General features: G+C 42.2%; 3 protein-coding genes across 6 annotated transcripts; 2 read left to right on the top strand and 1 right to left on the bottom strand.

Annotated features, from left to right (window-relative positions):
- Nucleotides 1-81: 81 nt before the first annotated feature.
- Nucleotides 82-8,110, top strand: aifm4 (apoptosis inducing factor mitochondria associated 4). 3 transcript variants are annotated; one of them, XM_034548258.1, is made up of 19 exons: nt 82-1,276; nt 1,680-1,770; nt 1,890-1,999; nt 2,099-2,208; nt 2,730-2,774; nt 2,884-2,965; nt 3,143-3,255; nt 3,790-3,876; nt 3,958-4,049; nt 4,218-4,348; nt 4,766-4,881; nt 4,964-5,035; nt 5,317-5,380; nt 5,472-5,548; nt 5,780-5,897; nt 6,119-6,217; nt 6,323-6,398; nt 6,483-6,587; nt 7,206-8,110. In XM_034548258.1, the coding sequence occupies exons 1-19, from the start codon at nt 955-957 to the stop codon at nt 7,234-7,236; spliced, it is 1,941 nt and encodes a 646-aa protein (XP_034404149.1). In that variant the 5' UTR covers nt 82-954; the 3' UTR covers nt 7,237-8,110. The 3 variants fall into 3 exon arrangements, with proteins under 3 accessions (XP_034404149.1, XP_034404151.1, XP_034404150.1); XM_034548260.1 differs by having other exon boundaries at nt 82-1,770; XM_034548259.1 differs by having other exon boundaries at nt 82-1,770; nt 7,031-8,110.
- On the bottom strand, nt 8,104-11,570 carry zgc:153372 (uncharacterized protein LOC767695 homolog). The gene is made up of 10 exons (XM_034548261.1): nt 11,383-11,570; nt 10,858-10,991; nt 10,313-10,463; nt 10,096-10,232; nt 9,907-9,976; nt 9,728-9,809; nt 9,490-9,621; nt 9,273-9,415; nt 8,979-9,101; nt 8,104-8,811 (listed from the first exon to the last, which is right to left on the bottom strand). The coding sequence occupies exons 1-10, from the start codon at nt 11,428-11,430 to the stop codon at nt 8,734-8,736; spliced, it is 1,098 nt and encodes a 365-aa protein (XP_034404152.1). The 5' UTR covers nt 11,431-11,570; the 3' UTR covers nt 8,104-8,733.
- Nucleotides 11,571-12,235: 665 nt separating this feature from the next.
- prpf8 (pre-mRNA processing factor 8) lies at nt 12,236-27,905 on the top strand. Of its 2 annotated transcripts, none has more exons than XM_034548067.1 (43): nt 12,236-12,446; nt 13,092-13,209; nt 13,321-13,489; nt 13,683-13,847; nt 13,992-14,210; nt 14,293-14,505; nt 14,713-14,838; nt 15,009-15,114; nt 15,458-15,648; nt 15,805-15,924; nt 16,035-16,224; nt 16,504-16,623; nt 16,866-17,000; nt 17,141-17,270; nt 17,403-17,599; nt 17,737-17,943; nt 18,285-18,448; nt 18,539-18,665; nt 18,951-19,143; nt 19,277-19,464; nt 19,561-19,799; nt 20,029-20,175; nt 20,281-20,491; nt 20,670-20,786; nt 20,893-21,140; nt 21,231-21,410; nt 21,557-21,692; nt 21,881-22,050; nt 22,292-22,421; nt 22,562-22,708; nt 22,822-22,982; nt 23,163-23,354; nt 23,763-24,000; nt 24,142-24,270; nt 24,689-24,802; nt 24,923-25,096; nt 25,274-25,467; nt 25,601-25,840; nt 25,992-26,133; nt 26,294-26,434; nt 26,559-26,698; nt 26,870-27,072; nt 27,258-27,412. In XM_034548067.1, exons 2-43 carry the CDS (start codon nt 13,101-13,103, stop codon nt 27,410-27,412), a joined length of 7,017 nt encoding a protein of 2,338 aa, XP_034403958.1. In that variant the 5' UTR covers nt 12,236-12,446; nt 13,092-13,100. The 2 variants fall into 2 exon arrangements, with proteins under 2 accessions (XP_034403958.1, XP_034403957.1); XM_034548066.1 differs by having other exon boundaries at nt 12,237-12,446; nt 13,089-13,209; nt 27,258-27,905.
- Nucleotides 27,906-27,999: the final 94 nt, after the last annotated feature.

Genomic DNA, 27,999 nt, shown 5'->3' with positions numbered 1-27,999 from the left:
CTTACAGAAATATTCAAATGCACCACAAAGTATTATCTGACGAATGAAGAGGCGGAGCATGAAGAGCACGTGAAGGCAACATAATTGACGTATTTCTGTAGGCCACTCTCGACAAAAATACAATAGGAATATTTCCATTGTATTTTGAATTATTGCAGAAAATGAACTCTTTGCTAAACATATGTTCATGATACTCATACGGTTTGTTCAGCAACATAATCCTCACACGTGTACACAACTGTTGTGAATTTTGAAGCCTGAATACAATCGCCGGAAGTAAAAAGCTAACTTCAGGCTATAAACGAACTAAACCGAGTCCACAACGAGGCGGTCTCGTCCACCAACGATGATCGATGGATTTAGGACTCTTTCTTGCAACACTCTTTCACGATCAACCCATGGATTTATGGGAATAGTAGTTTATTGCACATGTAATTAGAAACATAATGGATATTTGTCACGGTTTCATTCATCGTAAGTGGCCGGGGTCTGATCATAGACATGGATCTTTTAACTTATTGCACTGGTTAAAGTACTGAAACCTGCCTGTCTGTGCACTTTATCTTATATTTATATTCTTAATTATCACACTGTGTTGATGGGTTGTTGATTGTTGTTAATGTTATTGTCTATTGTCGCACCACCCGCCATGACAAATTCATTGTATGTGAAAACATAGGCAATAATAAGTTCTGATTCTGATTCTGAATGACTGCTCTAATATTTGGGGACACAGCGCCACCGTCCGGTGGAAGTTCATTCTAACAGCAGCCTGTCCCTCATGCCATATTGTCAGCAGGTGTAATTGCATGTATATTTGATGAGGAAGATACAAATGAAAACTTTTGAGAGAAATTATTGTTAAAGGTGAGTGACTTTGATACACGTTTCAAGAATAAATTGCATAATGTATTGTTTGAGAGGAAATCCATCATATAGCTTTGAAATGTTTCCATGGCAATAGTACAACTGAATCGTGCACACTTGATTGCTTTTCCTGCCTCTTGTTGTCTAGACTCTAGGACACCAAACATCACATTATTCCACACCAAAAAGAATCAATTCTCAATAATTTATGAACGGTATCGAATCTCCTCCTTTACGACTGGTTGTGGGAGGAGCGTAGAGCACGTGATTCTGACAGGCTGTCACGCGGACACCCGCTGTTTTCCGGCGCTCGCACTTGTTTCTTTGCGAAAGAAAGACACCCCTCCGTATGACCAGTTTGTACCGACAGATGCGTCCTTTTCGTCCTCCTTTCAACAGAAGAGAACAGGTGAACACAGCTAGCTACACCTAGCTTTTACGTTTCAGGGAGCAATGTCTGACATGAGATGAGGCTTGTGTTTTTAAAAGGGCAAAAACTGGTTCGGATAATTAGCGCTACCGACCCAGGATTCTGGCATTACTTTCATTAACTGTCCCTGTCATTGATCTACCAGAGCACGTTTAGCAGCAGACATGCAACTCCTTTTGGTATTAAAAGTAGAGTAGCTTTGACTATGAAACACACGACCACAAAACAGAGGCATTCAAGAATGTAACAGTTACGTGTATTTGCGCAAATAAATGATGCAGCTAACAGACTCGCCAACCGGTCAACACACATTGTACAGGAAATCCCCAAATGAGTTTATAGTCCCACACGATGCTCGTCCATGGAATTGATATGATTGCAGGAATGAATCGGTGCCAAGAACCAGGTCAAGGTGAGGAGCAGGAGGAGGTGACTGGGATGGTATGTCAGGAGGCCGACCTGAAAGATGGACAGTAAGTCACAACTGGAAAAAGATCACATTGTAGCATATCAGTAAAGTGCAAAACTTTGATGACCTCCCGGGATCTTGTTCTTCACTATTTCCCTTCTTCCCCCTTTTGTGTTTCGAAAGAATGAAGGAGGTGACTGTGGGGGACCAGACGGTCTTGCTTGTTCGCACTCAGGGTCAGTACAGTGCTGTTGGGAGCCAGTGTTCTCATTACAACGCTCCTCTTGTCAAAGGTAACCCTTCTATCTCTATATACCCATATCTTAAGACATAACTTCTTTAAATGTTTTGCTGTGCATTTGAGCAGTTTTGCATGTTCTCTAATAAACCAGGAGTGCTGGTTGGTGACAGAGTTAGATGTCCCTTTCATGGTGCTTGCTTTAATGTCAGAACTGGAGACATCGAAGAGTATCCAGGTCTGGACTGCCTGCCTAGTTACAAGGTAAAACATGTCGGTATGATCAACCGCAATTAAAAAGCTCTTTTAACATGAAACAATCCAGGAGAAAGGTTTGTTCCAGTTTAACATGTTGTCCCATTTGATATGATCTACTTGAACATTATTTCCATGTAATTGGTACAAAAAGTACCACATAGTGCAAACTGTGCACCATGCAAACTACACTTGAGTGCTATCTTTAAAAAAAGAAAATCACCCCCTGCAGATGAGTGATCGGATTAAATGTCTTGAAAGCAGCTCGTCCTTTTTTCAGCTGTTACCACACATGTTATGACTTCTGCCATTATAGATTTGAGATTAAACTTCATGTTGAGCACATGGTTTTTACCAACATTTAGCAAGAAAAGTGCACATTTATAGTAGTTATTCACTCCAACAAGAAATGTCCCTTTTTGTTTTAGAATATATTCTGTTGTCAACATTTCCCCTGCTGCAGACAAATGACTGTGCTATGATCAGTGTACACTTTTGGAAAAAAATCACATTTTCTTAAAATCTCACAGGTGAAAGTTGAGGATGGCAAGGTGTATGTTTCCATCCACAAAAATGTAAGTGATGGCCAGTTAAATGGATAAAAACAATTATCATACTGTTTTCTTTCATTTTGTGTTAAAAGACACTATTTTAAACTGTCCCTTGTTTGTTTGTGTCCCTCAGTCTCTGAAGTTGACAAAGCGTGTGAAGGAGATGTGCAGCAGGGTACCAGACATCAAACACACTATTCTGCTGGTAGGAGGAGGTAAGGACTAGATGTAATACATAATGTATAAATAATAAATACATTCTTCGGGGGCTCACAAATCCTTGCTTATAGGAACAGAAAAAAGAGACTTGTGCTCAAGTAAATGTGGTTGTCTTGTGCTGCTATATATGGTTTGAAAAATTACACATCGAATATGAATTTTATTGATTTCAGGCCCTGCCTCGCTCATTTGTGCTGAAACACTGCGGCAGAACTGCTACCAAGGTCGAATCGTCATGGTAACCAAAGACACCCTGCCTCCCTATGACAAGCCCAAACTGAGTAAGGTGAGAACTCAAACCCCGGAGGAAAGGTAACCTGTATATTCATCCTGCAATGTTTATCTTTTGGAGTCGGTAGATTCTTCTGTCGGTGTTGTGACGGTAAAAATATGTGTTATTTTGTGGACTGGTTCAAGGGCAGAGCAACAGGGAGGATGGGGAGGAGGACAGATGGCCATATGCCTTATCGAAACCAATACACTCTGTTCTTGTTTCTTCTGAATTCTTATCCAAGACATTCATACTGTTTCTTGGTTTGTCTTCATAGTGGGCCCTGGAGGAGGGGGCATATGCTTGTATAAATCCCAGTGTAACACAATGTATTGACGAAGAGATTTCGGCAGCTCACTGAGATACGTGGCTGTTGAACCCTTTTCCCAGCTTGCAAGCTTGAATAAACGGAAAGACAACTTTGATTCCTTGGAAGACTCTGTTTGTTGCAATTGAATATTTAAACAACAACTCTCCACCTGATCAAACATAGAAATCTTCCACCACAGTGTCTGTCGACAACCTGTATTTAGACGTTGCCACTTTCAGGCTTTGGATCTGGACAGCAGCCACATTCTCCTCCGAACAAGTGACTTCTATCAGCAGCACGGGGTGGAGGTGTGGACACAGAAGGAGGTGAGAGACAAAACGGACAATTTATTCTCAATGTCTTGAGGAGAACTGGCCCTCTTCTAATAAATGTGTCTTGTGTTGCAGGTGGTGTCGGTGAACCCGGCTGATAAGGCGGTGAAGTTGAGTGACGGCTCTTTGCAGCGTTACGACCAGCTTCTTATCGCAACTGGCTGTAGGTGAGCGTCATCACCCTTTTCCTCAAGTTTTCCACAAACAATAGGACATTTTGCTAATTGTTTTGTGCCACTCGGGTGTCATAAGACACAAAAAAGACAATGGACACATTCATGAACGAATGTCCATGTGATGCAATGATTACAGTAAATTCCTCCTTTTGTTCACAGCGCGCGACCGCTCGACTGTCCTGGTCGGGACCTGAAAGGAGTGAAGTTGCTGCAGAGATATGAAGACGCCAAAGAGATCCACAACTCCGGTCTGGGCCGGAAAGCTGTTGTGATCGGATCCTCCTTCATAGGTCACCAGGTTCAGTTTCTATTACATTACATGTCATTTAGCTGACGCTTTTATCCAGCTACAGGGAGCAATTCAGGGTTAAGTGTCTTGCTCAAGGACACATCGACTAGGGTGGGGTGGGGATTGAATCACCAACCCCCTGATTGAAAGACAGACCTGCTAACCACTGACCCACAGTCACCCCTTCTAGACAACACAGCAGAAGGAAACTAGGATTGTGCGTCTTTTGAGTTAGTGTTTGATTACCGGGTTGACTTTAAACCTCCATTCTGAGGGTTTCATGGCGTCGTTCATAGCCACCTCTCTTAACTTAGGACCGCTATGTAAGAATTTGACAGTACAAGATTAAGCTGCTTCACAACACATGTAGTCACACCAGCATTGCAGACCACTGAAGTGTTTTTCATCAACACAATAGGGATGGAGGTGGCATCCTACTTGTCAAACAAAGCTGCCAGTGTGGCCGTGATTGGCACTTCCAGATACCCGTACGAGCGATCACTGGGGCCAGAAATCGGCAAAATGAGTTTGCACGTAAGAAGCGATGATGACGGTTATCATTAAATGTGACTTCATCAAATGGAACAAAGTTTAAAACGCAGTTTCTTCAATTAAGATGTTGGAGGAACAGAATGTAAAGTTTTACATGAATGACGGAGTCACCGAGATCCAAGGGGAGGACGGCAAGGTGACTCTACTTTAACTCCATTAGCATTGACTATCTTTCATTGTAGGAAACACAGGTGTAAATAATAACACTAACAGTAGCTCTGTTATGACAGCATCCACAATACCAGGAGCCTGAAACCCGAAGCAGCTCAAAGGAATCCAGCCATCATTAATATTACTATTTACACCTGTGTTCTTCCTCCTGTGACGTGTACAAAAGCCCATTGTCACTGAAACAGGAATTGTGCTGCTTCAAACCTGTTGTGTACCTATAGTGTAAAATCTATATATTCCATCCAGGTGAAGGGGGTGGTCCTGAAGAGTGGTAGAGTCCTGGAGGCTGATGTGGTGATTGCCGGAATTGGTAATTCTGTCATTTATATTGCACAAATCAAGTCTGGGACTATTTAAAAAAAAAATGCTGTTCAATCAAACACAAAGATCTCTATTTTTAGGTGTAATCCCCAATTCAGACTTCTTGGCAGGAAGCGAGTTGGAAGTGGATTCAAGGAAAGCTGTGATTGTTGACAAGGTAACACGCTAATTAACAAAGCCTATATAACTAATGAAGGATGAACATGGCTTTACAGCTTTACATGTTATGACTTTAACTGCTTGTTTTTGGCCAAACATTAATATTGTACATTTCCTGAATTTCTCAGCTATTGTATGTCTAGGTGGCTGAAACGGATAGCTGTATAAATATTCTGTGTCTCTGTGAGCCTAATGTTAAGGCTCCTGCTGTCCACGCCTTTTCTAACAGTTCATGAGGACCAATGTACCAGATGTTTTTAGCGCTGGAGATGTTACCTCTTTCCCTCTGACCATTCGTGGAGACCAAAGGGTCAACGTGGGTCACTGGCAAATGTCACACGCTCAAGGTAACTGATGGATTCAAAGAGCCAGTTGCATGTTGTGATGCATGTTGCAGATAAGACCGAGTTATTTTTAGATAGTTCTGCATCACTGTAAATCCTGTAATTTCCCCACTGAGGGACTAATAAAGGATTATCTTATCTTATCTTATCTTATCACAGAAAATAATTTGAAGCCTGAATTTAGTCACGTCATTCATTTCCTGTTTTGTTTCTTTAACCCTCAGGAAGAGTAGCTGCCTTAAACATGCTGAAGAAACCAACCAGATGTGAGTCTGTTCCTTTTTTCTGGACTGTGTTACTTGGGAAGAGTATCCGATACACAGGTAGAGTATTTACTAGGGAAAGTATCACCCTTGTATTAGGATATTTAAACCCATACCCCCCCCACCCCCCAATGCTAATTTCCCCCTTTAATTTCCTCATTCTAGGCTATGGGGAAGGATACACAGAAATCATATTCAAAGGCAAAGTGGAAGAAAGGAAGTTCCTGGCGTTTTACATCAAGTGAGCAGCTTTGGAATAACTCCTGATATAGCTGAATATGAATATATGCTTTGTGCTGAATGTTTTTCCTTTGCCCTTTAACAGAGATGAGGTGGTGGTCGCGGCGGCCAGCCTGATGTTCGACCCTGCTGTGGCTCGTCTTGCCGAGCTAATGGCGACTGGCCAGATTATAACGAAGGCACAGGCTCAGTGAGTGTCATCCTGCTTTCACACAAACTAGACATGTATTTATATACTGTTTTCACATTAAATACATGGAATTATGATAGATTATGCAGCTGTGTTAGGTGATCGTGGAGGAAATATATTTCTTATTGTTTAGTTTGGAAACTCCTCGGCAACAGAAACAAGGTTTTAAGTCGTTGGGGAGAAACTGTGAGCAAATATTGCTTATTTACTCATCCAGCAGATATTGAGTAACATAATTATTCCTTTTGAGTCATGTACGTTTCGTTGGATGCTAAATGCTGCACTATGTTCACTGTGTAAAACCCAAATGAGCTGAACACTCTCTGTGGGTCGTTGGGTACAAGCGACACCTTTCACTTTACTTTACTTCCTTTGATCCACTATTAATTTGAAAAATATGTATTATAGCAGCGAACTGTTATACTGTAACTCACTTGGTACAGACATGACAGACACTTGTGGGAAACCTGGATGACATCAAAGTCATGTAAACACTACACACACAGGTATAAATGATCAAGTTAGTTTATGTTTTAGAGCATCATATCTCAAATCCTAGGGTGGGGCTCATAGCCTGGATACTACTAAATATGTGTTTTCTCACTCCCTCGTGTTCAGAGTTGATGACCTGAGCTGGCTGCAGATGTGACCAGCGCATTCCTCTTTCTTGTTCCTCTCTTGTTGAAACTACAGCTCTACTAAATGGGTTGTCCAAAAGGTCACAGTTTGTGATTATTATTAGCTACCTAACATAAATATGTACAAATAAATATGTTTTAACTTGAAGACATCCATACCACACTCAATTTAATGTTATTTTGTAGTATTGTCATAGTTAGGTAATACTAATAATTAAGTAATAGTATTTTTCATACTAGTTTATTCACTTAAAACGTTCTGGAAATACACAAACCACTACACTTAACTTTTTTTAAATCTAAAATACAAAGTTCAGTTCAGATGCTGGTGTTTAGTTTACCTTATGCTGGATGCTTTGTGGTGCATAACTTAAGCGCATATGAAACAAATGGGATTGTCCATATCATACTTACTGTTGTCAGGGTGGGTTTTCTGTCCGTCTGTGTTTTTACTTACATTGTTTGTTACACTGATGGCAATAAATGATTACTCATTAGTAGATAACCTTCTCTTCTGTTTCACAGTTGCTTCAGATGTTGACGCAACAAAACAATCTTAATCTTCTGGTGTAGTTGGAACATTTCTTGTTAAACATCAGATTGATTATTAGGTCTTTGGAGTTTGACTTCCACTTTTGTTGTTCATTGGTGTTTTGAGTCTGAGTGCCAGGCAACAAGGGAAGTCCACTCTCCGCAGCCTTTGCCTGCAAATAGTTAAACCTGTCAGAGTCTTAGTGTTGTCTAAACCAAATGCTCAGCCATATAGTCGTATAACCCTGTTTGAATGTGTCCTGTCTCTCCACTCTTACACTGCCATATGATCTATCCGATGTGTCGTCCAGTCCTGTATGAGAAATAAAAACAATCAAAACTTCTGGTCATAAGTACCTCTTTCATGGTGCTTTAATAGTTTAATACACTCAAGAACACTGGCTTTTATTGTCATTTGTACACTGATCCTTTTTCTTGTACGTTTCTCAAGCAGGTTGAAGTAACAGAAGTTAAAACAATTACTACAACATGCTATTTTAGTATTTGGAGACTTATTTATGATGACAGCGTTAAAACCACTGTAACTAAGAACCCAACACTACCTCACTACACATAGGTGAGCAATATGTGTCATTTTATTACTTAAAACAATATAATTTAACACCCCTCTGTATAGATCACCACTTCTGTACAGTGTTCTCTTTTATATTTTATATCTTGTATTTTTCTCTTTTATATTTTATATCTTGTATTCTGAAACGCTTACTCGGAGAGCCCTGCATAAGAATTCCAATGTGTCTGGACTGTTGGTCCGGGCACAAATGGCAAATAAAAATCTTGAATCTTGTAAAACATGTACAGTATAACAAGACATAGGTGACAACAAGCAGATGACATGATTAGTCTCTAATGTTATGGACTTAAAAAAACAAACAAAAAATCAAACAAAAAATGTGTTACAATCTTATTTCAGTTCTACCAAGTCTGCAAAACAATCTCAGGATTCAGCTCTGTCTTTATTTGCTTATTTTGGAGCATTGTCTCACTGAGGATCCCAGTTTGTCAGCCAGCATAAATGGGTTGAGGTGGCAGTACTGAGGAAGAAATTAAGAAGATTCATGGTCACACGAGACATATCCTAATTGTTGCTACAAATAGTGCTTATTTTTGTAAAACTTTAGGCAACTTTCTTGCATGCAAAACGCTGCTTCATTTCTAAATGAAATCATTTCCGCTCAGGTAAACACAAAACATCAGCTACCTGTGGTGTTGACCCTGAGTCGGACTCTGGTTGATCCGATACCTGGATTTTGAAATCCGGGGAGAAACGAGATCTCTGGAGGATTGCTGCCATCTCTCCATTCACTGACACTGCCACGTCTTTCTGCAAAGCACAAAAGAAAACAACATAAGAGATTAGATTTTGATTAAAAAAGACATATATATAACTACCTTTTCTATTATTGGATCAATAAGCCACAGGTTAGTAAATAACCTGTGTAAACATTGATACACTATTTAATATTGGCCTAATTAGCCTTCTCTTTTGTTATACCTTGAAACAGTGGGAGGAATCAAAGTCTAGCTGATCTGGGAAATCTGCCACAGTTCCTTTATAGGTCACGGTCACCTTAGACACGACTGGACTTTTGGGCAGCTTGAAAAGCCGGTAAGTGCCCGAAGCAAAGCTGACATCACCTAGGGGGAAAAAAGAACTGGCTCAATTGTAGAGTGAAAATTATCTTTTCATGTCAACGTTGCCTTTTGTTTACCTGCTTTAGCTTTGAGCTCACTGCTGTAGATTGCAATGTGGCTGGCTGAAACGAGATGTGGAGTGCTGAAACCCCCGCTGTGTGCCAACGGAATGAGATCCTGCCAGAACAGAGAACCACCCATTCCTTCACCTGGGCCAGAAAACAAAGATCACACAGAGGATATTTATTGTCCGTCAGCGGTGCATGGATTCTGCTCATTCACAATGACTTTTACATGATAATGTAGTTATTTTACCCCACAGGACTGGATCTTCCTTCATGTGATCAGGAACGACTTTGCTGGCATACATGTCGCTAAAGTACAGCTCACCTCCCTCCTGTGTGAAATGAGTGATGAGAACTATAAACGGAGAGTTCCCTTTACACCTTTCTTTTTACACATTACTGCAGCTGGTAGAAGTCCTTCAGACTAACCTTCAAGATGTTGTAGGCTTGCTGTAGCACTGCTCTTTTATCAGGACACAAACAGACTACACAGTTGGATCTGGATACATGAGAGGGAAAAACTGTTTTGTTTATCGACTAATCAAAGCTTTATTTTTGTAACGGACTACAAAGTCCATTGACAGAAAATGTAGAATCACATCCATGTTTTAAACCTACAAAACAACATCCACTGAGTCATTCTGTATGCCAGCTTCACTGAGCTTCTCCATGTACCCCTGGACAAAAGTGACATTGGGCTTCTCATAGCCAAACTTCTTCTGATGATACTCGATGTACTGACGAGATGCTGTGATCTAAAGAAATGCGAGTTGATTAGCAGAACGCACAGAAATCCATAGTGTCAAACATTGTGTGAACATGTACGCGTCATCACCAGCTCCTCCGTCATATCGACCCCCGTCACACGTCCGCTCGGTCCAACGAGTTTACTGAAGGCATAACAGTCTCTGCCAGAGCCGCTGCCGAGGTCAAGGACTCTGCAGCCCTCGAGCTTCGCCGGGAAGGGAAGGCCACAGCCGAAGAATCTGGGGAAAAGAGTTGTTAACGACAACAGTGTATAACAACAACAACATCACAATGCAATGGTGAGAGATAGCTATATGCTCTAAAGGACCACAGCAGAATAATAACCAGAACGGAAGGTAGTTCCTCTGCTGGATTACAGTGGTATTCACTCAATTAAAGCTAATCAGTTACACATTTAAGTAATGAACAATACAGGAGGATGTTCAACATGTTTTTTAGCAGTATGTGTATGCTTTCTGATGTGTTTCCTTAGAGGTTCAATAAGTAATTTGACAGTGAAACTGAGGATGGATTTTTTTCCTGACCTGTCATTGGCTGTAAGAGCCCTGTCTGTGTTGTGTGCGCTTGTCGTTGCGAAGTTATCAAGTAGTACAACCAGATTGCACAGCTTACCTTTTTGTTACCTCTGGGTGAACCAGGCTCAGTGCATCCCTGACACTTCTTGGTAGAGGGCGGCAAGGCAAACTGCAGGAGGCAGCACTTGTTTGCAAATCACCAGAGGACTCTAGTCGACTGCCATAGTACTTCTGCACACATAAGAGTCAATATAAGGTAACAACTGTCTGCATCCTTTCACATTTAACTACATAAGGGCTCACGTGGAAACTAGTGTTCAATAAATACCATCCTGAAATACCATTGCATGCCTTCAAGAGTTGAGTCCCTACATTTGAAAGAGATTTCGCAATAAAATAAAGCCCATGAGTGATGAACACATAAAGAAAATGTCGTTCCTCTTCTTTCGTCGTCTGCATTTTGTTTGTTTGTTTTTATTGAAGAAACGTTGGTCTTTTAAACTTCAGGAACATATTTAGTAGTGCATCAATTGAACACAGCTATGCATTATTATGCAATGTCAGCATTGCTTTTGTAAAAAAACTGAACTTTAAACGCAAGACAAATGTGAAGTGGGCCTACCTTCACATTGTCCCGCACGTCGTCACAAGACTCCATTGCGTCGGACATTACAAAAAGTGTCTCAGACTTTGGGGAAAGCAATCGTTTTGTATCGTAAATATATATATATATATAAAGCTTGATTTATACTCGTCCTCGTATGCCCAGAGACTGACAATGTACTTGTGTTAAGACCTCCCCCCTCCAATGATTTTTCCGGCCCATTATATTTTTCACAATAAAAGCATACAGCTTTGACGCAATAAAAACACATAGGCTAAATTAAATGTGTTGAAATAATAATATTAATAATAAGAGTAATTAAATATATATCGGGGGTAAAAAGGCAATGTTTGAGATATTTCCAGTAAAAAGGTGTTGCAGTTGGATGACACATTTAAATGTATTTTAGGGATGATCTGACAATCTGACTTAACCTCATACTAAAAGTTTGGAATTTGTTTCACAAACAGTTAAGACTAATAATGTTAAATATATGTTCGTTATCATGTACTTTACCCCAAAAGTAAATCATAGTGGACAAGAAATCAAACATCTCAGCATTCTGATTCTGATGTTGGCTGAGAAGAAATAATGACGTCGGTGTAATGTTGCGGTAGATGTCTGCTAAACATTTTTAATTAATATTTGGTAAATCTATTGATTCATCTATCCATTTGTTTACAGAAGGATATATCAAATATCGGTATGGAGCATACTTGTTGAACCCCTGTAGTTTCCACCCCAACGATACAGGGGGCAGTCGTGCTCCGGAATCGGTGTAATCCGGGTACTTGAAAAATTGCGCTCGTCTTACGTTTGCGTACTTTTCGACGTAGAGCCCGAATCATTTAGTTCTACGACGTACTTATATCCGGCGTACACGTTCTCTGTGACTTCCAGCGTTCTGCGTTCATCGTGTGGCCGCCGTCGTCCGTCGTGCGGTTTTCTGAAGACAAGTCAACACAACGGTGAATCGGAAAAAGGACGAAACAACTTTGAAAGAGAAATGTTGTGGTAGCCGAGTGTGTGTGGAACGCGGCTGTCTTCAACGTTAATACATTACACGGAGAGAAGGCGGAGAGGTGCGTGGGTTTGAAAGCGTTTCCAAACATTTAGCCGTTAGCTGCTCGTTGTTTCAGTTCACTAGCTAGCCGCTACGTCCACGCTTGGCCTAACTAACGTCAATCTACTCACGTTAGAGGGCCAACGTCGACTTGTTTTTTGTAAACTTGCCGTGTATCTTATTGTAAATAATGTTTTATGTATTTTGCACTGTGATGTTTACCGAGCGGGTATTTAGTGAAGTCTAGAGATATAAAAGGTTTACAAAACGTTGCGCCGTACGGAAGCCATGTTGTTAAGCTAGCTGGCTAACCCTTAAACAAATGAATGGTCGTGTTGGTTTTACTTGGATGAGATCATGTGCTATATTCCATAACGAATACCAGCTTGTATTGAATGAACAATATTAATTTAAATGTAGTGATTTCACAAACTTGCCATGGTTTGTACCTTTTTTTTTTTTTTTTTTTTTTTTTTTTTTTTTTTATAGAATAAGCGAGCTAAAGAACGGTGTCCGATTTGAATGTTTGTGCAGGTTAAACATGTAAATGTGATTTGTAATTCTAAAACTTGTAACCCCACTCCTTGATAGCATACATGCAGACAACACATTAACGGCGAGGGCTAATTGAAGTTTGTTTGTTTGTTGGTTTTGTTATTAGTAGTGACGCGCCATGGCAGCTACCTTCCCCTACAGAGGGGTCCCTGTAGGGATGCCCCCAGGTGTACCTCCTCCTGTGCCTGTCCCGGATTACATGTCTGAAGAAAAACTGCAAGAGAAGGGTATGTTGGCTTTCACTCAATGCATCACTTTCATGGAGTGGTCAAAACTACAATGTTATATCACAAGTCAACATAAATATATATATTTTTAAATTTCCTCCAACTTTACAGCAAGAAAATGGCAGCACTTGCAGGCAAAGCGCTACTCAGAAAAGAGAAAGTTTGGCTTTGTAGATGCACAGAAGGAAGACATGCCACCTGAACATGTTCGCAAGATCATCAGGGACCATGGAGACATGACTAATAGAAAGTTTCGCCATGACAAGAGGGTGTACCTCGGGTAAATATGATTCACACCATACACATTAAACCTTTTCAGAGTTACCATGGGTAGAATTGAATGCACATGTCGTCTTAAAGCTGATTGTCTTTGTACAATTTCTTGGTTAAAAACACCTTGCTTAATGATTCTTTGCTAAAAGAATATCCATCACCACTGCCACAGCTCATCCAGCTTTCTTTTTGTTGAACAGTGCCCTCAAGTACATGCCCCATGCTGTACTGAAGCTGCTGGAAAACATGCCTATGCCCTGGGAACAGATCAGAGATGTGCCCGTCCTCTACCACATCACTGGAGCTATTTCTTTTGTGAATGAAATTCCCTGGGTCATCGAACCAGTCTACATCGCCCAGTGGGGGTAAGAGAGTGTGGTGTTGTGATTGTGTTATCATGTTTGCAGTTTACGGCACTTGCACGTTGGAAAATTCCACATCAAGTGACTTATACTCATTTGTATTTCAAATTTAATTCTAATTTTTGATATCCTTTACCCTCCTCCCAGCACCATGTGGATCATGATGCGACGTGAGAAGCGTGATCGTCGGCACTTCAAGCGGATGCGCTTTCCACCATTTGATGATGAGGAGCCGCCGCTGGACTATGCTGACAACATCCTTGATGTGGAACCACTGGAGGCAATCCAGATGGAGCTGGACTCTGAGGAGGACTCTTCAGTTAGAGAGTGGCTCTATGAGCACCAACCCCTCAAAGACACTGCCAAGTAAGCCATCACATCACTTTTTTTTTTTTTCAGACAAATAGTCTAGCAGAGTCGAACAATAATTAATTTCTGCCCTCTTCAGGTTTGTAAATGGCACCACCTACCGTCGCTGGCAGTTCACGCTGCCCATGATGTCCACACTATACCGCCTGGCCAATCAGCTGCTCACGGACCTGGTGGATTTCAATTACTTCTATCTGTTTGACCTCAAGGCCTTCTTCACTTCCAAGGCCTTGAATATGGCCATCCCTGGGGGACCGAAGTTTGAGCCACTGGTTAGGGACATCAACCTCCAGTAAGGACCTCTTGCCTTTAATGGATTATAGACCTACAGACTTTACACTGTAAATTCTGTTCTATTATGGAGGACACATGGCATGACTACTTCTAAAATATAATCTTTGTTCGACTTTTTATTACATTTTTAAGATGCATATTTCACCCCTAAAAACACAATAAGAGTAGATGATTTGTGCCTTAACTGAACCTCTGTCCCCTGCAGGGACGAAGACTGGAATGAGTTCAATGACATCAACAAGATCATTATCCGACAGCCTATCAGGACAGAGTACAAAATCGCCTTCCCCTACCTGTACAACAACTTGCCGCACCATGTCCACCTAACCTGGTAAGAAATGCATACATAAATGAGTGGTTTCTTTAAGGTGCGGTTCATTTAAAATATTCAATTTAATACTAAATATATCAAAAAATAACTTGTTGTTTAACATCTTTGCTTACGCAATGACTACACTTACTTTCAGAAATGAGTAGATACTCATAACTTTACTCTTGCAGGTATCATACACCCAATGTGGTGTTTATCAAGACAGAGGATCCAGATCTCCCAGCATTCTACTTCGATCCGCTTATCAACCCCATTTCACACAGACATTCTGTCAAGGTAAGTGTGGAGGACTGTGGCTGATTATCCACCTTCTACCGTTGGAAAATATGGACAGAATTCTCTCAGCACATCACATGTAAAGTTTTGAATAGCGTCCTCCTACAAAGGCGCACTTGCATTGGTCTGCTTGCCTGTGCGTAAGAACTGGAGGAATATTGAAATTAATGGTGACTTTCTTGCTGCAGTAGCAGTTGACCCTTCACCATTCAGACATTGCTGAGTTAAAATAGGGGTATAACATGGAAATGATTGAAATCCCCTTTCCTGACATTTAGCTGTTTTTATAAGTCTATTTTTTCAACTTAAAAACGTTCTCATTGTGATTTACCTGAACCCACAGAGTCAGGAGCCTCTGCCTGATGACGATGAGGAGTTTGAGCTTCCTGAGTATGCAGAGCCTTTCCTCAAGGAGACCCCACTCTACACAGACAACACTGCCAATGGCATCGCTCTGCTGTGGGCCCCGAGACCCTTCAACCTCCGATCTGGGCGCACAAGGCGTGCCATAGATATCCCCCTGATCAAGAACTGGTGAGCCAATTACTAACATTTGGGAACAAGACTACATCTGTCATTTACAGATAGAAAACCGATGGGTCAGCTTTGTGGGGATTTCTGTGCATCTCATTCAGATGTAAAATGGTAATTTGAAAAATTCTAAATGGAAGTTGTAAATATATCCTCCAGGTACCGTGAGCACTGCCCTGCAGGACAGCCAGTGAAAGTGCGCGTGTCATACCAGAAACTGCTGAAGTACTATGTGCTCAATGCTCTTAAACACAGACCACCCAAAGCCCAGAAGAAGAGGTGAGCATCCTTGGACACTCCATTTAGATTTCCCTTTAATCTGTCTTTCTAATTGAAGCTGCCAGTAATGTTTTATTTCTTAGCTCATACTTTTTGTTGTCGTTTTTCAGGTATCTGTTCCGCTCCTTCAAGGCCACAAAGTTCTTTCAGTCCACCAAGCTGGACTGGGTGGAGGTGGGACTGCAGGTTTGCCGACAGGGTTACAACATGCTCAATCTGCTTATCCACCGTAAGAACCTCAACTACCTGCATCTCGACTACAACTTCAACCTGAAGCCTGTCAAGACACTGACCACAAAGGTACAATCTCCCGGGCAGATCTATCTAGTGTTTTTGTTGACTACATTGTATTGTGTAAACAAACAAGAAGACTAGGTTAAATGATGCTCTGAACGTAGAATATTCTTATCCTTTTGGTTAAGTTTACGCACAAAAGTACTCAACATTTAGTTAATCCATATTTTCTACAGAGCTAAAAACATGGACTATGGTCCTTTTTTTGCTTAACTGTATTCTGTTTGCCAACAGCACTCAATATTTAATGGTTGACTTAAACTGTGTTCTTGTTTTTGTCCCCAGGAAAGAAAGAAGTCCCGATTCGGTAACGCCTTTCACTTGTGCAGAGAGGTGCTGCGTCTCAGCAAACTGGTGGTGGACAGCCATGTGCAGTACAGACTGGGAAACGTTGATGCTTTCCAGGTTAGTTCAGCAACACATTTTAATCTGCAGCACACTCCTATTCTATTCAGTTTATTTTGTATAGCCCAATATCACAAATTACAAATTTGCCTCAGAGGGCTTTACAATCTGTACACATCCGACATCCCTGTCCCAGGACCTCAGTCACTCATCTGGTCACACCATGGTTTCATGTCATTAAAGCAGCACATTTCCTTTGTCTCACACACTTTACTAATCGCATATTTTTTCCTCTGTTGTAGTTGTCTGATGGGCTGCAGTACATCTTTGCCCATGTGGGTCAGCTGACAGGCATGTACCGCTACAAGTACAAGTTGATGAGACAAATCCGGATGTGCAAAGATCTGAAGCATCTCATCTACTATCGGTTTAACACTGTAAGTAAACACTGTATATCATTTGCTAATTTTGTGTATTTGAGATGCTATGTTTGGTGTCAATAGAAAGCACTTTTACAAACTGAAAATGTTTAGCTTGCCACCTTACGTTTGGATTATGATTTTCTCTTTTTGAACAGGGTCCTGTGGGCAAAGGTCCAGGTTGTGGCTTCTGGGCCCCAGGCTGGAGAGTGTGGCTGTTCTTCATGAGGGGAATCACTCCACTGTTGGAGAGGTGGCTGGGAAATCTGCTCGCCAGGCAGTTTGAAGGTTTGCATATACAGTCATGTTTTTGTGGTGGCCACTTTTATTTCGGCTCTAAAATTGAATGATGCTCAGGTAGCGTCTGCAGGAACAAAAAAAACAACTTTTTAACCCAACTGTTTTCAATTGCCCTAACAGGACGTCACTCCAAGGGCGTAGCCAAGACTGTGACCAAACAGCGTGTGGAGTCTCACTTTGACCTGGAGTTGCGTGCCGCTGTGATGCATGACATCTTGGACATGATGCCCGAGGGCATCAAACAGAACAAGGCCAGAACCATCCTGCAGCACCTCAGTGAGTCTTGGCGGTGCTGGAAGGCCAACATCCCCTGGAAGGTCAGTGAAATACAGAGATCATTCCACTCAGTGTGATATGGGGGAGGGGAGGGTTTGTTGTTAAAAGACTGATTAATCACAGAATCCTGAAAGCACTGCTTTGTTTGAATTTAGGATTTGTCTGACTTTCATTACAGGTGCCAGGCCTGCCCACTCCCATCGAGAACATGATCCTGCGCTACGTGAAGGCTAAAGCTGACTGGTGGACCAACACTGCCCACTACAACCGTGAGCGAATCCGCCGTGGAGCCACTGTGGACAAGACAGTGTGCAAGAAGAACCTGGGGAGGCTGACTCGTCTGTACCTGAAAGCTGAGCAGGAGAGACAGCACAACTACCTGAAGGTAACGCACAGGGGAAAAGCTCAAAAAGGAAAGTTCTATAACTATAAAGCAGTGTTTCTTTTAATGAAATCCTCTTACAAAGGCGCACTTGCATTGGTCTGCTTGCTCGTGCGTAAGAACTTGAGGAATATTAAAATGAAGTGTGTATTATATTCATCTGTGGCTGCAGCTGCAGTTGGCTCCTCACATTCAGATATTGCTTCTGATAATTTACACATAATTTGTACTACATTCTTCTTTACAATAAGCTGTTCAAATCATCTGGTTTAAACATTTTTTTTTGCCAGATTAGATTTTACTTTATTCATCCCCATCTCAAAGTGTATTTGTCCTGCCTACAGGATGGCCCCTACATCACAGCTGAAGAGGCAGTAGCCATTTACACCACCACTGTTCATTGGCTGGAGAGTCGGCGGTTCTCGCCCATCCCTTTCCCTCCACTATCCTACAAACATGACACCAAGCTGCTCATCCTGGCCTTGGAGAGGCTCAAGGAGGCGTATAGGTAAAAATAGTTTCAACATGAACAACTTCGTCAGCAAGTGCCAGAATGTTGTTTTCTACTTTATCGTGTGTTTTTTTCTGTTTCCCTTAGTGTGAAGTCTCGTCTGAACCAGAGTCAGAGGGAGGAGCTTGGGCTGATTGAGCAGGCTTACGACAATCCTCACGAGGCCTTGTCCAGGATCAAACGTCACCTGCTCACCCAGAGAGCATTTAAAGAGGTAATGACCAAGACGTGGTGATATTTTTTTGTTATAGTTATAGGAGAAAAAAGTTGACTTTCTTGTCGAGGGATGACAACCTCTCTCCTGAGCAGCGCTTTCATTAGACTCTTGGCAGGAAAAAGTTACTATTGATAGGAACTGAACAACAGCACACTTTCTGTAAACCATTGCAGAAAAAGTTGTCTATAAGCCAAATATCAAAGCTTTGAATGTAATGTTGCTGTAGACATGTCTTACACATCATATTTGATTCCCGTCAGTCTAAGAACTACTTCTTTGCAGGTGGGTATTGAGTTCATGGACTTGTACAGTCACCTGGTGCCAGTGTATGATGTAGAGCCCCTTGAGAAGATCACCGATGCCTACCTTGATCAGTACCTGTGGTATGAGGCGGACAAGAGACGCCTCTTCCCACCCTGGATCAAACCTGCTGACACTGAACCACCACCACTCCTGGTGTACAAGTGGTGCCAAGGTCAGAACCAATGATGGTGTTTACTGTTTTGTAAAAATGTCAGTATTCCTTTTTAGGTGGAATTAAACTGTTAACATGAATCTTATGTTAAATGGACAAAGTCAAACATTATCTTTTTGCTAATTCTCCTCAGGCATCAACAACTTGCAGGACGTGTGGGAGACCACAGAGGGAGAGTGCAACGTGATGCTGGAGTCCCGCTATGAGAAGATGTATGAGAAGATAGATCTGACTCTGCTCAACAGGCTGCTGCGTCTCATTGTTGACCACAACATTGCTGATTACATGACAGCCAAGAACAACGTGGTCATCAACTACAAGGTAAACGCACTCACTTGTGTGTTTTAGACATGCAATCATTATGTATTTACTTGTACTTGATCTTACTCTTTTCCTTATTGACACTTGTCCATCTAGGATATGAACCACACCAACTCCTACGGCATCATCAGGGGGCTCCAGTTCGCCTCGTTCATTGTACAGTACTACGGCCTGGTGATGGACCTACTGGTGCTGGGCCTGCACCGTGCCAGTGAGATGGCCGGCCCACCTCAAATGCCCAATGACTTCCTCAGTTTCCAAGACACACCCACGGAGAGTGCCCACCCAATCAGATTATACTGCCGCTACATTGACCGCATCCACATCTTCTTCAGGTGAGATTAAATCCCTAAAATGATAAAGACCTTTTGGACATATTGCTTTTGGCCACAAGCTCTGATGGACTGCATGTGTTTTACAAACTGCCTTTCCTTTTTAATTACTTAGTTAGTTGCAGTGTATGGCTTCTGTCTTTCCTGCCAAACGATACAGATTTATGAACGGGAATGAAAAAGGAGGTTTTTGTTGATCAATTGTAAATAAGCTTTTTTGTGGGTCCACCAGGTTCTCTGCTGATGAGGCCAGAGATCTGATTCAGAGGTACCTGACAGAGCACCCAGACCCCAACAATGAGAACATAGTGGGTTATAACAACAAGAAGTGCTGGCCCCGCGATGCCCGCATGAGACTGATGAAGCACGATGTCAACCTGTGAGTTCCACCTCCTTAAACTAGTAGTATCTTATATCGGAAATTATTGCATTACCAGATTTGGAAACAAATGACTAATATCTTTTCTAATATTCTTCTTCTCAGAGGACGTGCAGTGTTCTGGGACATCAAGAACCGCCTGCCCAGATCAGTGACTACTGTCCAGTGGGAGAACAGCTTTGTTTCAGTCTACAGCAAAGACAACCCCAACCTGCTCTTCAACATGTGTGGCTTTGAGTGCCGCATCTTGCCAAAGTGCCGCACCAGCTATGAGGAGTTTACTCACAAGGATGGTGTGTGGAACCTCCAGAATGAGGTGAGGAATTGCTGCACAAATAAAATAAACCTGTTATGTTAGCAAGTGATGCACTTTGGATATCGACCGAGTACAGATCTGATACATTACAGTACTGACACTTGCATCTCACACTTGCCTGTCTTAAAGTAGGCATGATCACATTCCTGTTAAATTCTCTGAATTGTATTATGTGTAGGTAACCAAAGAGAGGACGGCGCAGTGTTTCCTGCGTGTGGATGATGAATCAATGCAGCGCTTCCACAACAGAGTCCGTCAGATCCTGATGGCCTCTGGATCCACCACATTCACTAAGGTCAGCTGACAGCCTTCTCCCAAAGAACTAGAGCGTGTACCATGTGATGTTAAAGTAGTCTGTCCCTTGTCAGAAGAGTTCAGTATGTACTCTCTTTTACCTCCAGATTGTGAACAAATGGAACACGGCCTTGATCGGTCTAATGACATACTTCCGTGAGGCTGTGGTCAACACCCAGGAGCTCCTAGACCTGCTGGTGAAGTGTGAGAACAAGATCCAGACGCGTATCAAGATCGGCCTGAATTCTAAAATGCCTAGCCGCTTCCCACCTGTCGTCTTCTACACTCCCAAAGAGTTGGGTGGCCTTGGCATGCTGTCAATGGGTCACGTGCTTATTCCACAGTCGGACCTTCGGTAAGTCTGCATGCAGGCTGTTGTCTTGATCTCTTGGCAGTAAATTACATTATTAAATTAAACTCTGCTTAAATTCCTCTCCCTCTCCAGGTGGTCAAAGCAGACAGATGTGGGAATCACCCATTTCAGGTCAGGAATGAGCCATGAGGAAGATCAGCTGATTCCCAACTTGTATCGTTACATTCAGCCATGGGAGAGTGAGTTCATCGACTCCCAGAGGGTTTGGGCCGAGTATGCCCTCAAGAGACAGGAGGCCATCGCCCAGAACAGGTATTGTCTTAATCAGATAATCTTGTCATAGATGACATTTGTTGGATTCATAGGATTGACTGTTCAGCACTCATGGAATAGTATTTAATTTCACAAATATGAGCTGAAATTAGACATGGAAAATAGCAGTGTTTGCTGTGTTTCAGGCGTCTGACCCTGGAAGATTTGGAGGACTCTTGGGACAGAGGAATCCCCCGTATCAACACACTTTTCCAGAAGGACAGACACACACTGGCCTATGACAAAGGCTGGAGAGTCAGGACAGATTTCAAACAGTACCAGGTATGATGGAGACACCACTGATGGGTTGAAGGGAAAGGTTTCTTGGGATTAAATGATGTGCCAGGGATCAGTTTTGTGTTTAATTATAATGTGCATGATAAAATGCTGACTTTTGTATGTTAATGTACTAAAAACATGCATTATACATTTTGATGCCAACTATCTATTGATGTCTTGAATGAATGTAGGTGCTGAAGCAGAATCCGTTCTGGTGGACTCACCAAAGGCACGATGGCAAACTGTGGAACCTGAACAACTATCGCACAGACATGATCCAGGCTCTGGGTGGAGTGGAGGGCATCCTGGAACACACACTCTTCAAAGGCACTTACTTTCCCACCTGGGAGGGTCTCTTCTGGTGAGAGCACCGTGATGCTAAGAAGGCTTATAGGAGGAGAATTGAAGAGATATAAGAATTTGATTTTAGGGCTCAAACAACTCTTAAAAGAAGAGAATGTCTGTGTTAATTCGATAAACTTGCTGTATTTTGTGTTTTCCTCTCATAACACTGATATCATTAGAGCTGATTTTTGCTGAAGTTGTGGATTTGTTTTATTCCTTTATTTAAAAATGCAATTGTGTCAATTTCTGGACTTTAGGGAAAAGGCCAGTGGCTTTGAGGAGTCCATGAAATGGAAGAAGTTGACCAATGCCCAGCGTTCTGGTCTGAACCAAATCCCAAACCGTCGCTTCACACTTTGGTGGTCACCCACCATCAACAGAGCTAACGTTAGTACAACCAACATTTGTAAATGTATCAATCCCAATCCCATTTATTTTGAGTTTCCTGAAGAAAAAAGTAATGAGTGAAGAAAACAATGGACCAAACATGTCTGTCTTGGCTTACATTTCCCGTCTTCTGTCTTTAGGTGTATGTGGGTTTCCAGGTGCAACTTGACTTGACAGGAATCTTTATGCACGGCAAGATCCCAACACTGAAGATCTCCCTCATTCAGATCTTCAGGGCTCACTTGTGGCAGAAGATTCACGAGAGCGTGGTTATGGATCTCTGTCAGGTAGGTTTTTTTTACCTCATTATGGAGGTTTACCCTGAAATGCATTCTTGTTTTTTCACTTGCTTTGTGATTGTTCTCCCCACAATACTGATAAACGTGTTTTTTGTTTTCAGGTGTTTGATCAAGAGCTGGATGCTCTCGAGATTGAGACTGTGCAGAAGGAAACCATCCACCCCAGGAAGTCGTACAAGATGAACTCCTCCTGTGCAGACATCCTCCTCTTTGCATCATACAAGTGGAACGTCTCTAGACCATCTCTGCTGGCAGACTCAAAGTATGACTTTCCAAGCTATCGCTACACGGCTTTTGCTTTCAGAGAAAATATAACCGAGTACATTAAAGTTACACTAGGTGCTCTGAAGACACTGTTTTTATGTAAACTCATAATGTAGTAATTTTACAGGTCCTTTTTATTTGCGCTTCTATGAATTAAAATGTCCACCTCCTCCTACAGGGACGTGATGGACAGCACCACCACACAGAAGTACTGGATTGACATCCAGCTGCGTTGGGGTGACTATGACTCGCATGACATCGAGCGCTATGCCAGGGCCAAGTTCCTGGACTACACCACTGACAACATGAGTATCTACCCCTCGCCCACCGGGGTGCTCATTGCCATCGACTTGGCTTACAACCTCCACAGGTACATAATCAGAATGATGGCAGATACAAATTAGTTTTACTAAAATGTGACCTAATGAACTAGCATAGTTATCTTAGCTACACGTAACAAGACGCCTTTAATTTGTGGTTGAGAAGAGTGAACCGTTTTCTGTGTTTGTTTTTTTTAAAGTGATCCCTAGTGTGCCAAAAATGGGTAAAAATAACTGGCAAATGCTTAACTGCATTGCCTGAATTTTGGCATCCACTTGTTCATGTCAACAAGTGCGCTGTGCAGTCGCCTTGGAAGTCTTCACACTAGCTGCCTAACTTGTTTTTTCAATAGTAAACCAGTTCAAATGGTGGTGTTGGGTAGCTGTACTCTGACCTCCCATGAAGTGTTTCATTCTCTGGGTATCAACAGAGTATTTAACTCTTATCTCCTCCATAGTGCCTATGGTAACTGGTTCCCTGGAAGCAAGCCTCTGATCCAGCAGGCCATGGCCAAGATCATGAAGGCCAACCCTGCCCTGTATGTGCTCAGGGAGCGCATCCGGAAAGGTCTGCAGCTGTACTCCTCCGAGCCCACTGAGCCCTACCTGTCCTCCCAGAACTATGGTGAACTCTTCTCCAACCAGATCATCTGGTTTGTAGATGACACCAACGTGTACAGAGTCACCATCCACAAGGTGAGAGCCGCATGTTGTTTTTACCCCCAACGGGGCACTGTTTTGAAATGACTGCTTTTTAATGTTGTAATTAAAGTGTCTGAATATGTTGCTTTTGCATAGCAATATAAAAATGTATCTTTATTTTGTCTATCTCAACAGACCTTTGAGGGTAACTTGACCACGAAGCCCATCAATGGAGCCATTTTCATCTTCAACCCCAGGACTGGTCAGCTTTTTCTTAAGATCATTCACACATCTGTGTGGGCCGGACAGAAACGTCTGGGACAGGTACGAGCCTGCTCTGCTCCACCCAGCCTCACTTTAATTGTCAACTGCTCTATGTATGGATTTATTCTGATTTCTATGTGTTAAGAATCATGTTTTGTTGAACAAACTCCTAACAACGGTTATTTTTGAGAAAATGTCTCGTACTGTTGCATTTTTATATTGGTTTTGCTCATTTCTTTGTACAACAGAAACAATACAGCTCAATTAATAATATAATGTATGATATGCCATCTTAGCAATACTGGTTGATAACTATTTAGTTTAATTTGTTTGTTTATAAAGTAACTTAACTATAGTACTAAAGGAGGTGACACAGATGCACTCGGAAACACTTTCCTACCCCTTCTAGTGACTAGATACGCTGAAGTAGCTCATTCCTTTAATTAATTCTAACTTCATAATTGCTTTATTTCTGCAGCTGGCCAAATGGAAGACAGCTGAAGAAGTGGCGGCCCTGATTCGCTCCCTGCCCGTGGAGGAGCAGCCCAAACAGATCATTGTAACCAGGAAGGGCATGCTGGACCCTCTGGAGGTGAGACTCTTGAATGCTTATAACCACTCTAATAATTACACGCCTTGACAAAACATTTCTGAATGGTGGTTGATGACGCCAATGCTCTCCAGATCTAATGCTATTGTTCTCTCTGTGCAGGTCCACTTGCTTGACTTCCCCAACATCGTGATCAAAGGTTCTGAGTTGCAGCTGCCCTTCCAGGCCTGTCTGAAGGTGGAGAAGTTTGGAGACCTGATCCTGAAGGCTACAGAGCCTCAGATGGTGCTGTTCAACCTCTACGACGACTGGCTCAAGACCATCTCGTCGTACACAGTGAGAATCACTTTATACCACAATAAGATAAAACCAGGATTAAATGGATCATGCTGAAGATATCTCCATCATGTATTGTATACCTGAGCCTGCGGTTTCCCAACAAAAGTTATTAGGGTGCAGATCAACTTATCCCCTGTGTAAATAGTTTGTTTTGTGGTCTGTCTCAATCTCTAGGCCTTTTCTCGACTCATCCTGATCCTCAGAGCGCTCCACGTCAACAATGACCGCGCCAAAGTGATCCTGAAACCTGACAAGACCACGATCACAGAGCCTCATCACATCTGGCCCACGCTCACTGACGAGGAGTGGATCAAGGTGGAAGTGCAACTCAAAGATCTCATTCTTGCAGATTACGGCAAAAAGAACAAGTGAGTATTACGTCATGGACTGAATATGTGCCTGAAATAAATTTGTATAACATTTTCTGTTCAGTAACTTCATGGAATATAATTAAAGCCAGACTTGTATCTAGTAATCAATGCTTCTCTTGCCTTCATCCAGTGTGAACGTGGCCTCGCTGACACAGTCTGAGATCCGTGACATCATCCTGGGTATGGAGATCTCTGCTCCGTCACAGCAGCGCCAGCAGATCGCTGAGATTGAGAAGCAGACCAAAGAGCAGTCGCAGCTCACTGCCACGCAGACCCGCACTGTCAACAAGCACGGTGATGAGATTATCACCTCCACCACCTCCAACTATGAGACCCAGACCTTCTCCTCTAAGACTGAATGGAGAGTCAGGTAAGCGGACTGTTTGTTTTGAGGCATTTCGACACAGTATATTATCAATAAAGACATATCATCATAGCTTATTGTAGTAATTGTGTAACTAGGTAATCCAAACATTTGGTTTCTCCGTTTGCTTTAATGTTCCTTGTGCTTCACCTGTCAGGGCCATATCGGCTGCCAACCTCCACCTCCGAACGAACCACATCTATGTGTCATCTGACGACATCAAGGAGACGGGCTACACCTACATTCTGCCCAAGAACGTCCTCAAGAAGTTCATCTGCATCTCAGATCTGCGAGCACAGGTAGGATTGATAGTACTGCAGTTGATGGAACAACTCTTTCCTTTTGACATAAATCAAAATTATTATATATGCATACCGTGACATCTCTACCTGAGGGTCTCATCAAGTCTGTGCAAAGGAAAGCCAAAAACTGTGGAGACTGATGTGCACTGTTTTCCAGATTGCAGGCTACCTGTATGGCACCAGTCCACCAGACAACCCCCAGGTGAAGGAGATTCGTTGTATTGTCATGGTGCCACAGTGGGGGACACACCAGACTGTCCACCTGCCCAACCAGCTTCCTGGTCATGAATACCTTAAAGTAAGGAACATGCAGCTTGAAAGCTTCTTCCAGCTCATTCTTACTTGCTTGTTAGTTGTACTCGCTGCTTTGTAAGAATTTGTTGTACCAACAATTTCTAACTTCTTGCCTTTTCTCTAAACAGGAAATGGAGCCCCTCGGCTGGATACATACCCAGCCTAATGAGTCGCCCCAGCTGTCTCCACAGGACGTCACCACCCATGCCAAGGTCATGGCTGACAACCCTTCTTGGGACGGAGAGAAGACCATCATCATTACTTGCAGGTATGTTTCATGGAAGTCTATATTCCAGATCTGGACCAGCCCCTTTGATCCTACATCTTGTGTGCTGTTTCTTGCCTGCTGTCAGTGAGAGATGTGTCACAGTTACAGCCACCTAGGGATGTGATTGCTGTTACTTTATGGTACTTAAATGTGTTTTACCTCTTTTTTCAGCTTCACCCCGGGCTCGTGCACTCTTACAGCCTACAAGCTGACACCTAGTGGTTATGAGTGGGGCCGGCAGAACACGGACAAGGGCAACAACCCTAAAGGCTACTTGCCATCCCACTATGAAAGGGTGCAGATGCTGCTCTCTGATCGCTTCCTGGGCTTCTTCATGGTCCCTGGGCAGGTGTCCTGGAACTACAACTTCATGGGTCAGTAGCCATAGTTTTTTGTTTTTATTAGAGGAAGTTATATTTTTCACTTTAATTAGATTACTTTTTTTATTGTATCTATGAAAAAAAAGGCTTCTCAAGTCAGGGCTGTGATACTAAAGTCATGCATTTGATTTAATTGGCAGAATTTGTGATTTTAAATTATGATTTTTGTCTTGTTCCAGGTGTTCGCCATGACCCCAACATGAAGTACGACCTGCAGCTGGCCAACCCGAAGGAGTTCTACCATGAAGTCCACCGGCCCTCGCACTTCCTAAACTTTGCCTCACTGCAGGAGGGTGAGATCTATAATGCGGACCGTGAGGACATGTATGCCTGAGAGCAGACGTCCTGCTCTACACACATTTTGTAGATAGCTCTGCCACAATCATGTGGAGCCAGTCCAGAAGAGTCCTTGTAATATTTCTATTGAACACATGCACCTGTGATGTTTGGAAATTTTTATGTAAAGGCTTTGGGACATTTTTAGAAACCTTTTTTTCTTTTTTTTATATTTTCTATAAATGTTTTTTGTTCCCCACTCTTTTACCTCCATTATTAAAGTAACACTTCTTCAAGAAGCTGCAGTCTTTCAATATTTTGTGGCTTGTGATGCATCTAAACATAAGTACATTTGAGTGTAGTTTGCCGTACACAATACTTTGGGGTAATATTTGATGATAACATTGTTTCAAAAGGGTAAAGACTTTTGCCCTAGAGAGATGAAATTGAAAGTCGTATTTTCATGCCAGTATTGCCCTGTTACTATGTTGTACTGTACTCTGACAGTGTAGCTCAGGTTTAAATAAAGATCAGTTTTTTTTTTAAATAAACATTTGTCTTGTGATACATGTGTTCTAATTGCTTAATAAAAACAGTTTAACCAGAAGAGAAGTGAAGCATTTGTGTTTCATTTTGATTGAAGTG

The sequence above is a fragment of the Cyclopterus lumpus genome, chromosome 13 (genome assembly GCF_009769545.1).
Source record: "Cyclopterus lumpus isolate fCycLum1 chromosome 13, fCycLum1.pri, whole genome shotgun sequence".
Lineage (NCBI taxonomy): Eukaryota > Metazoa > Chordata > Actinopteri > Perciformes > Cyclopteridae > Cyclopterus > Cyclopterus lumpus.
This window is presented reverse-complemented; position numbering and strand designations above follow the sequence as displayed.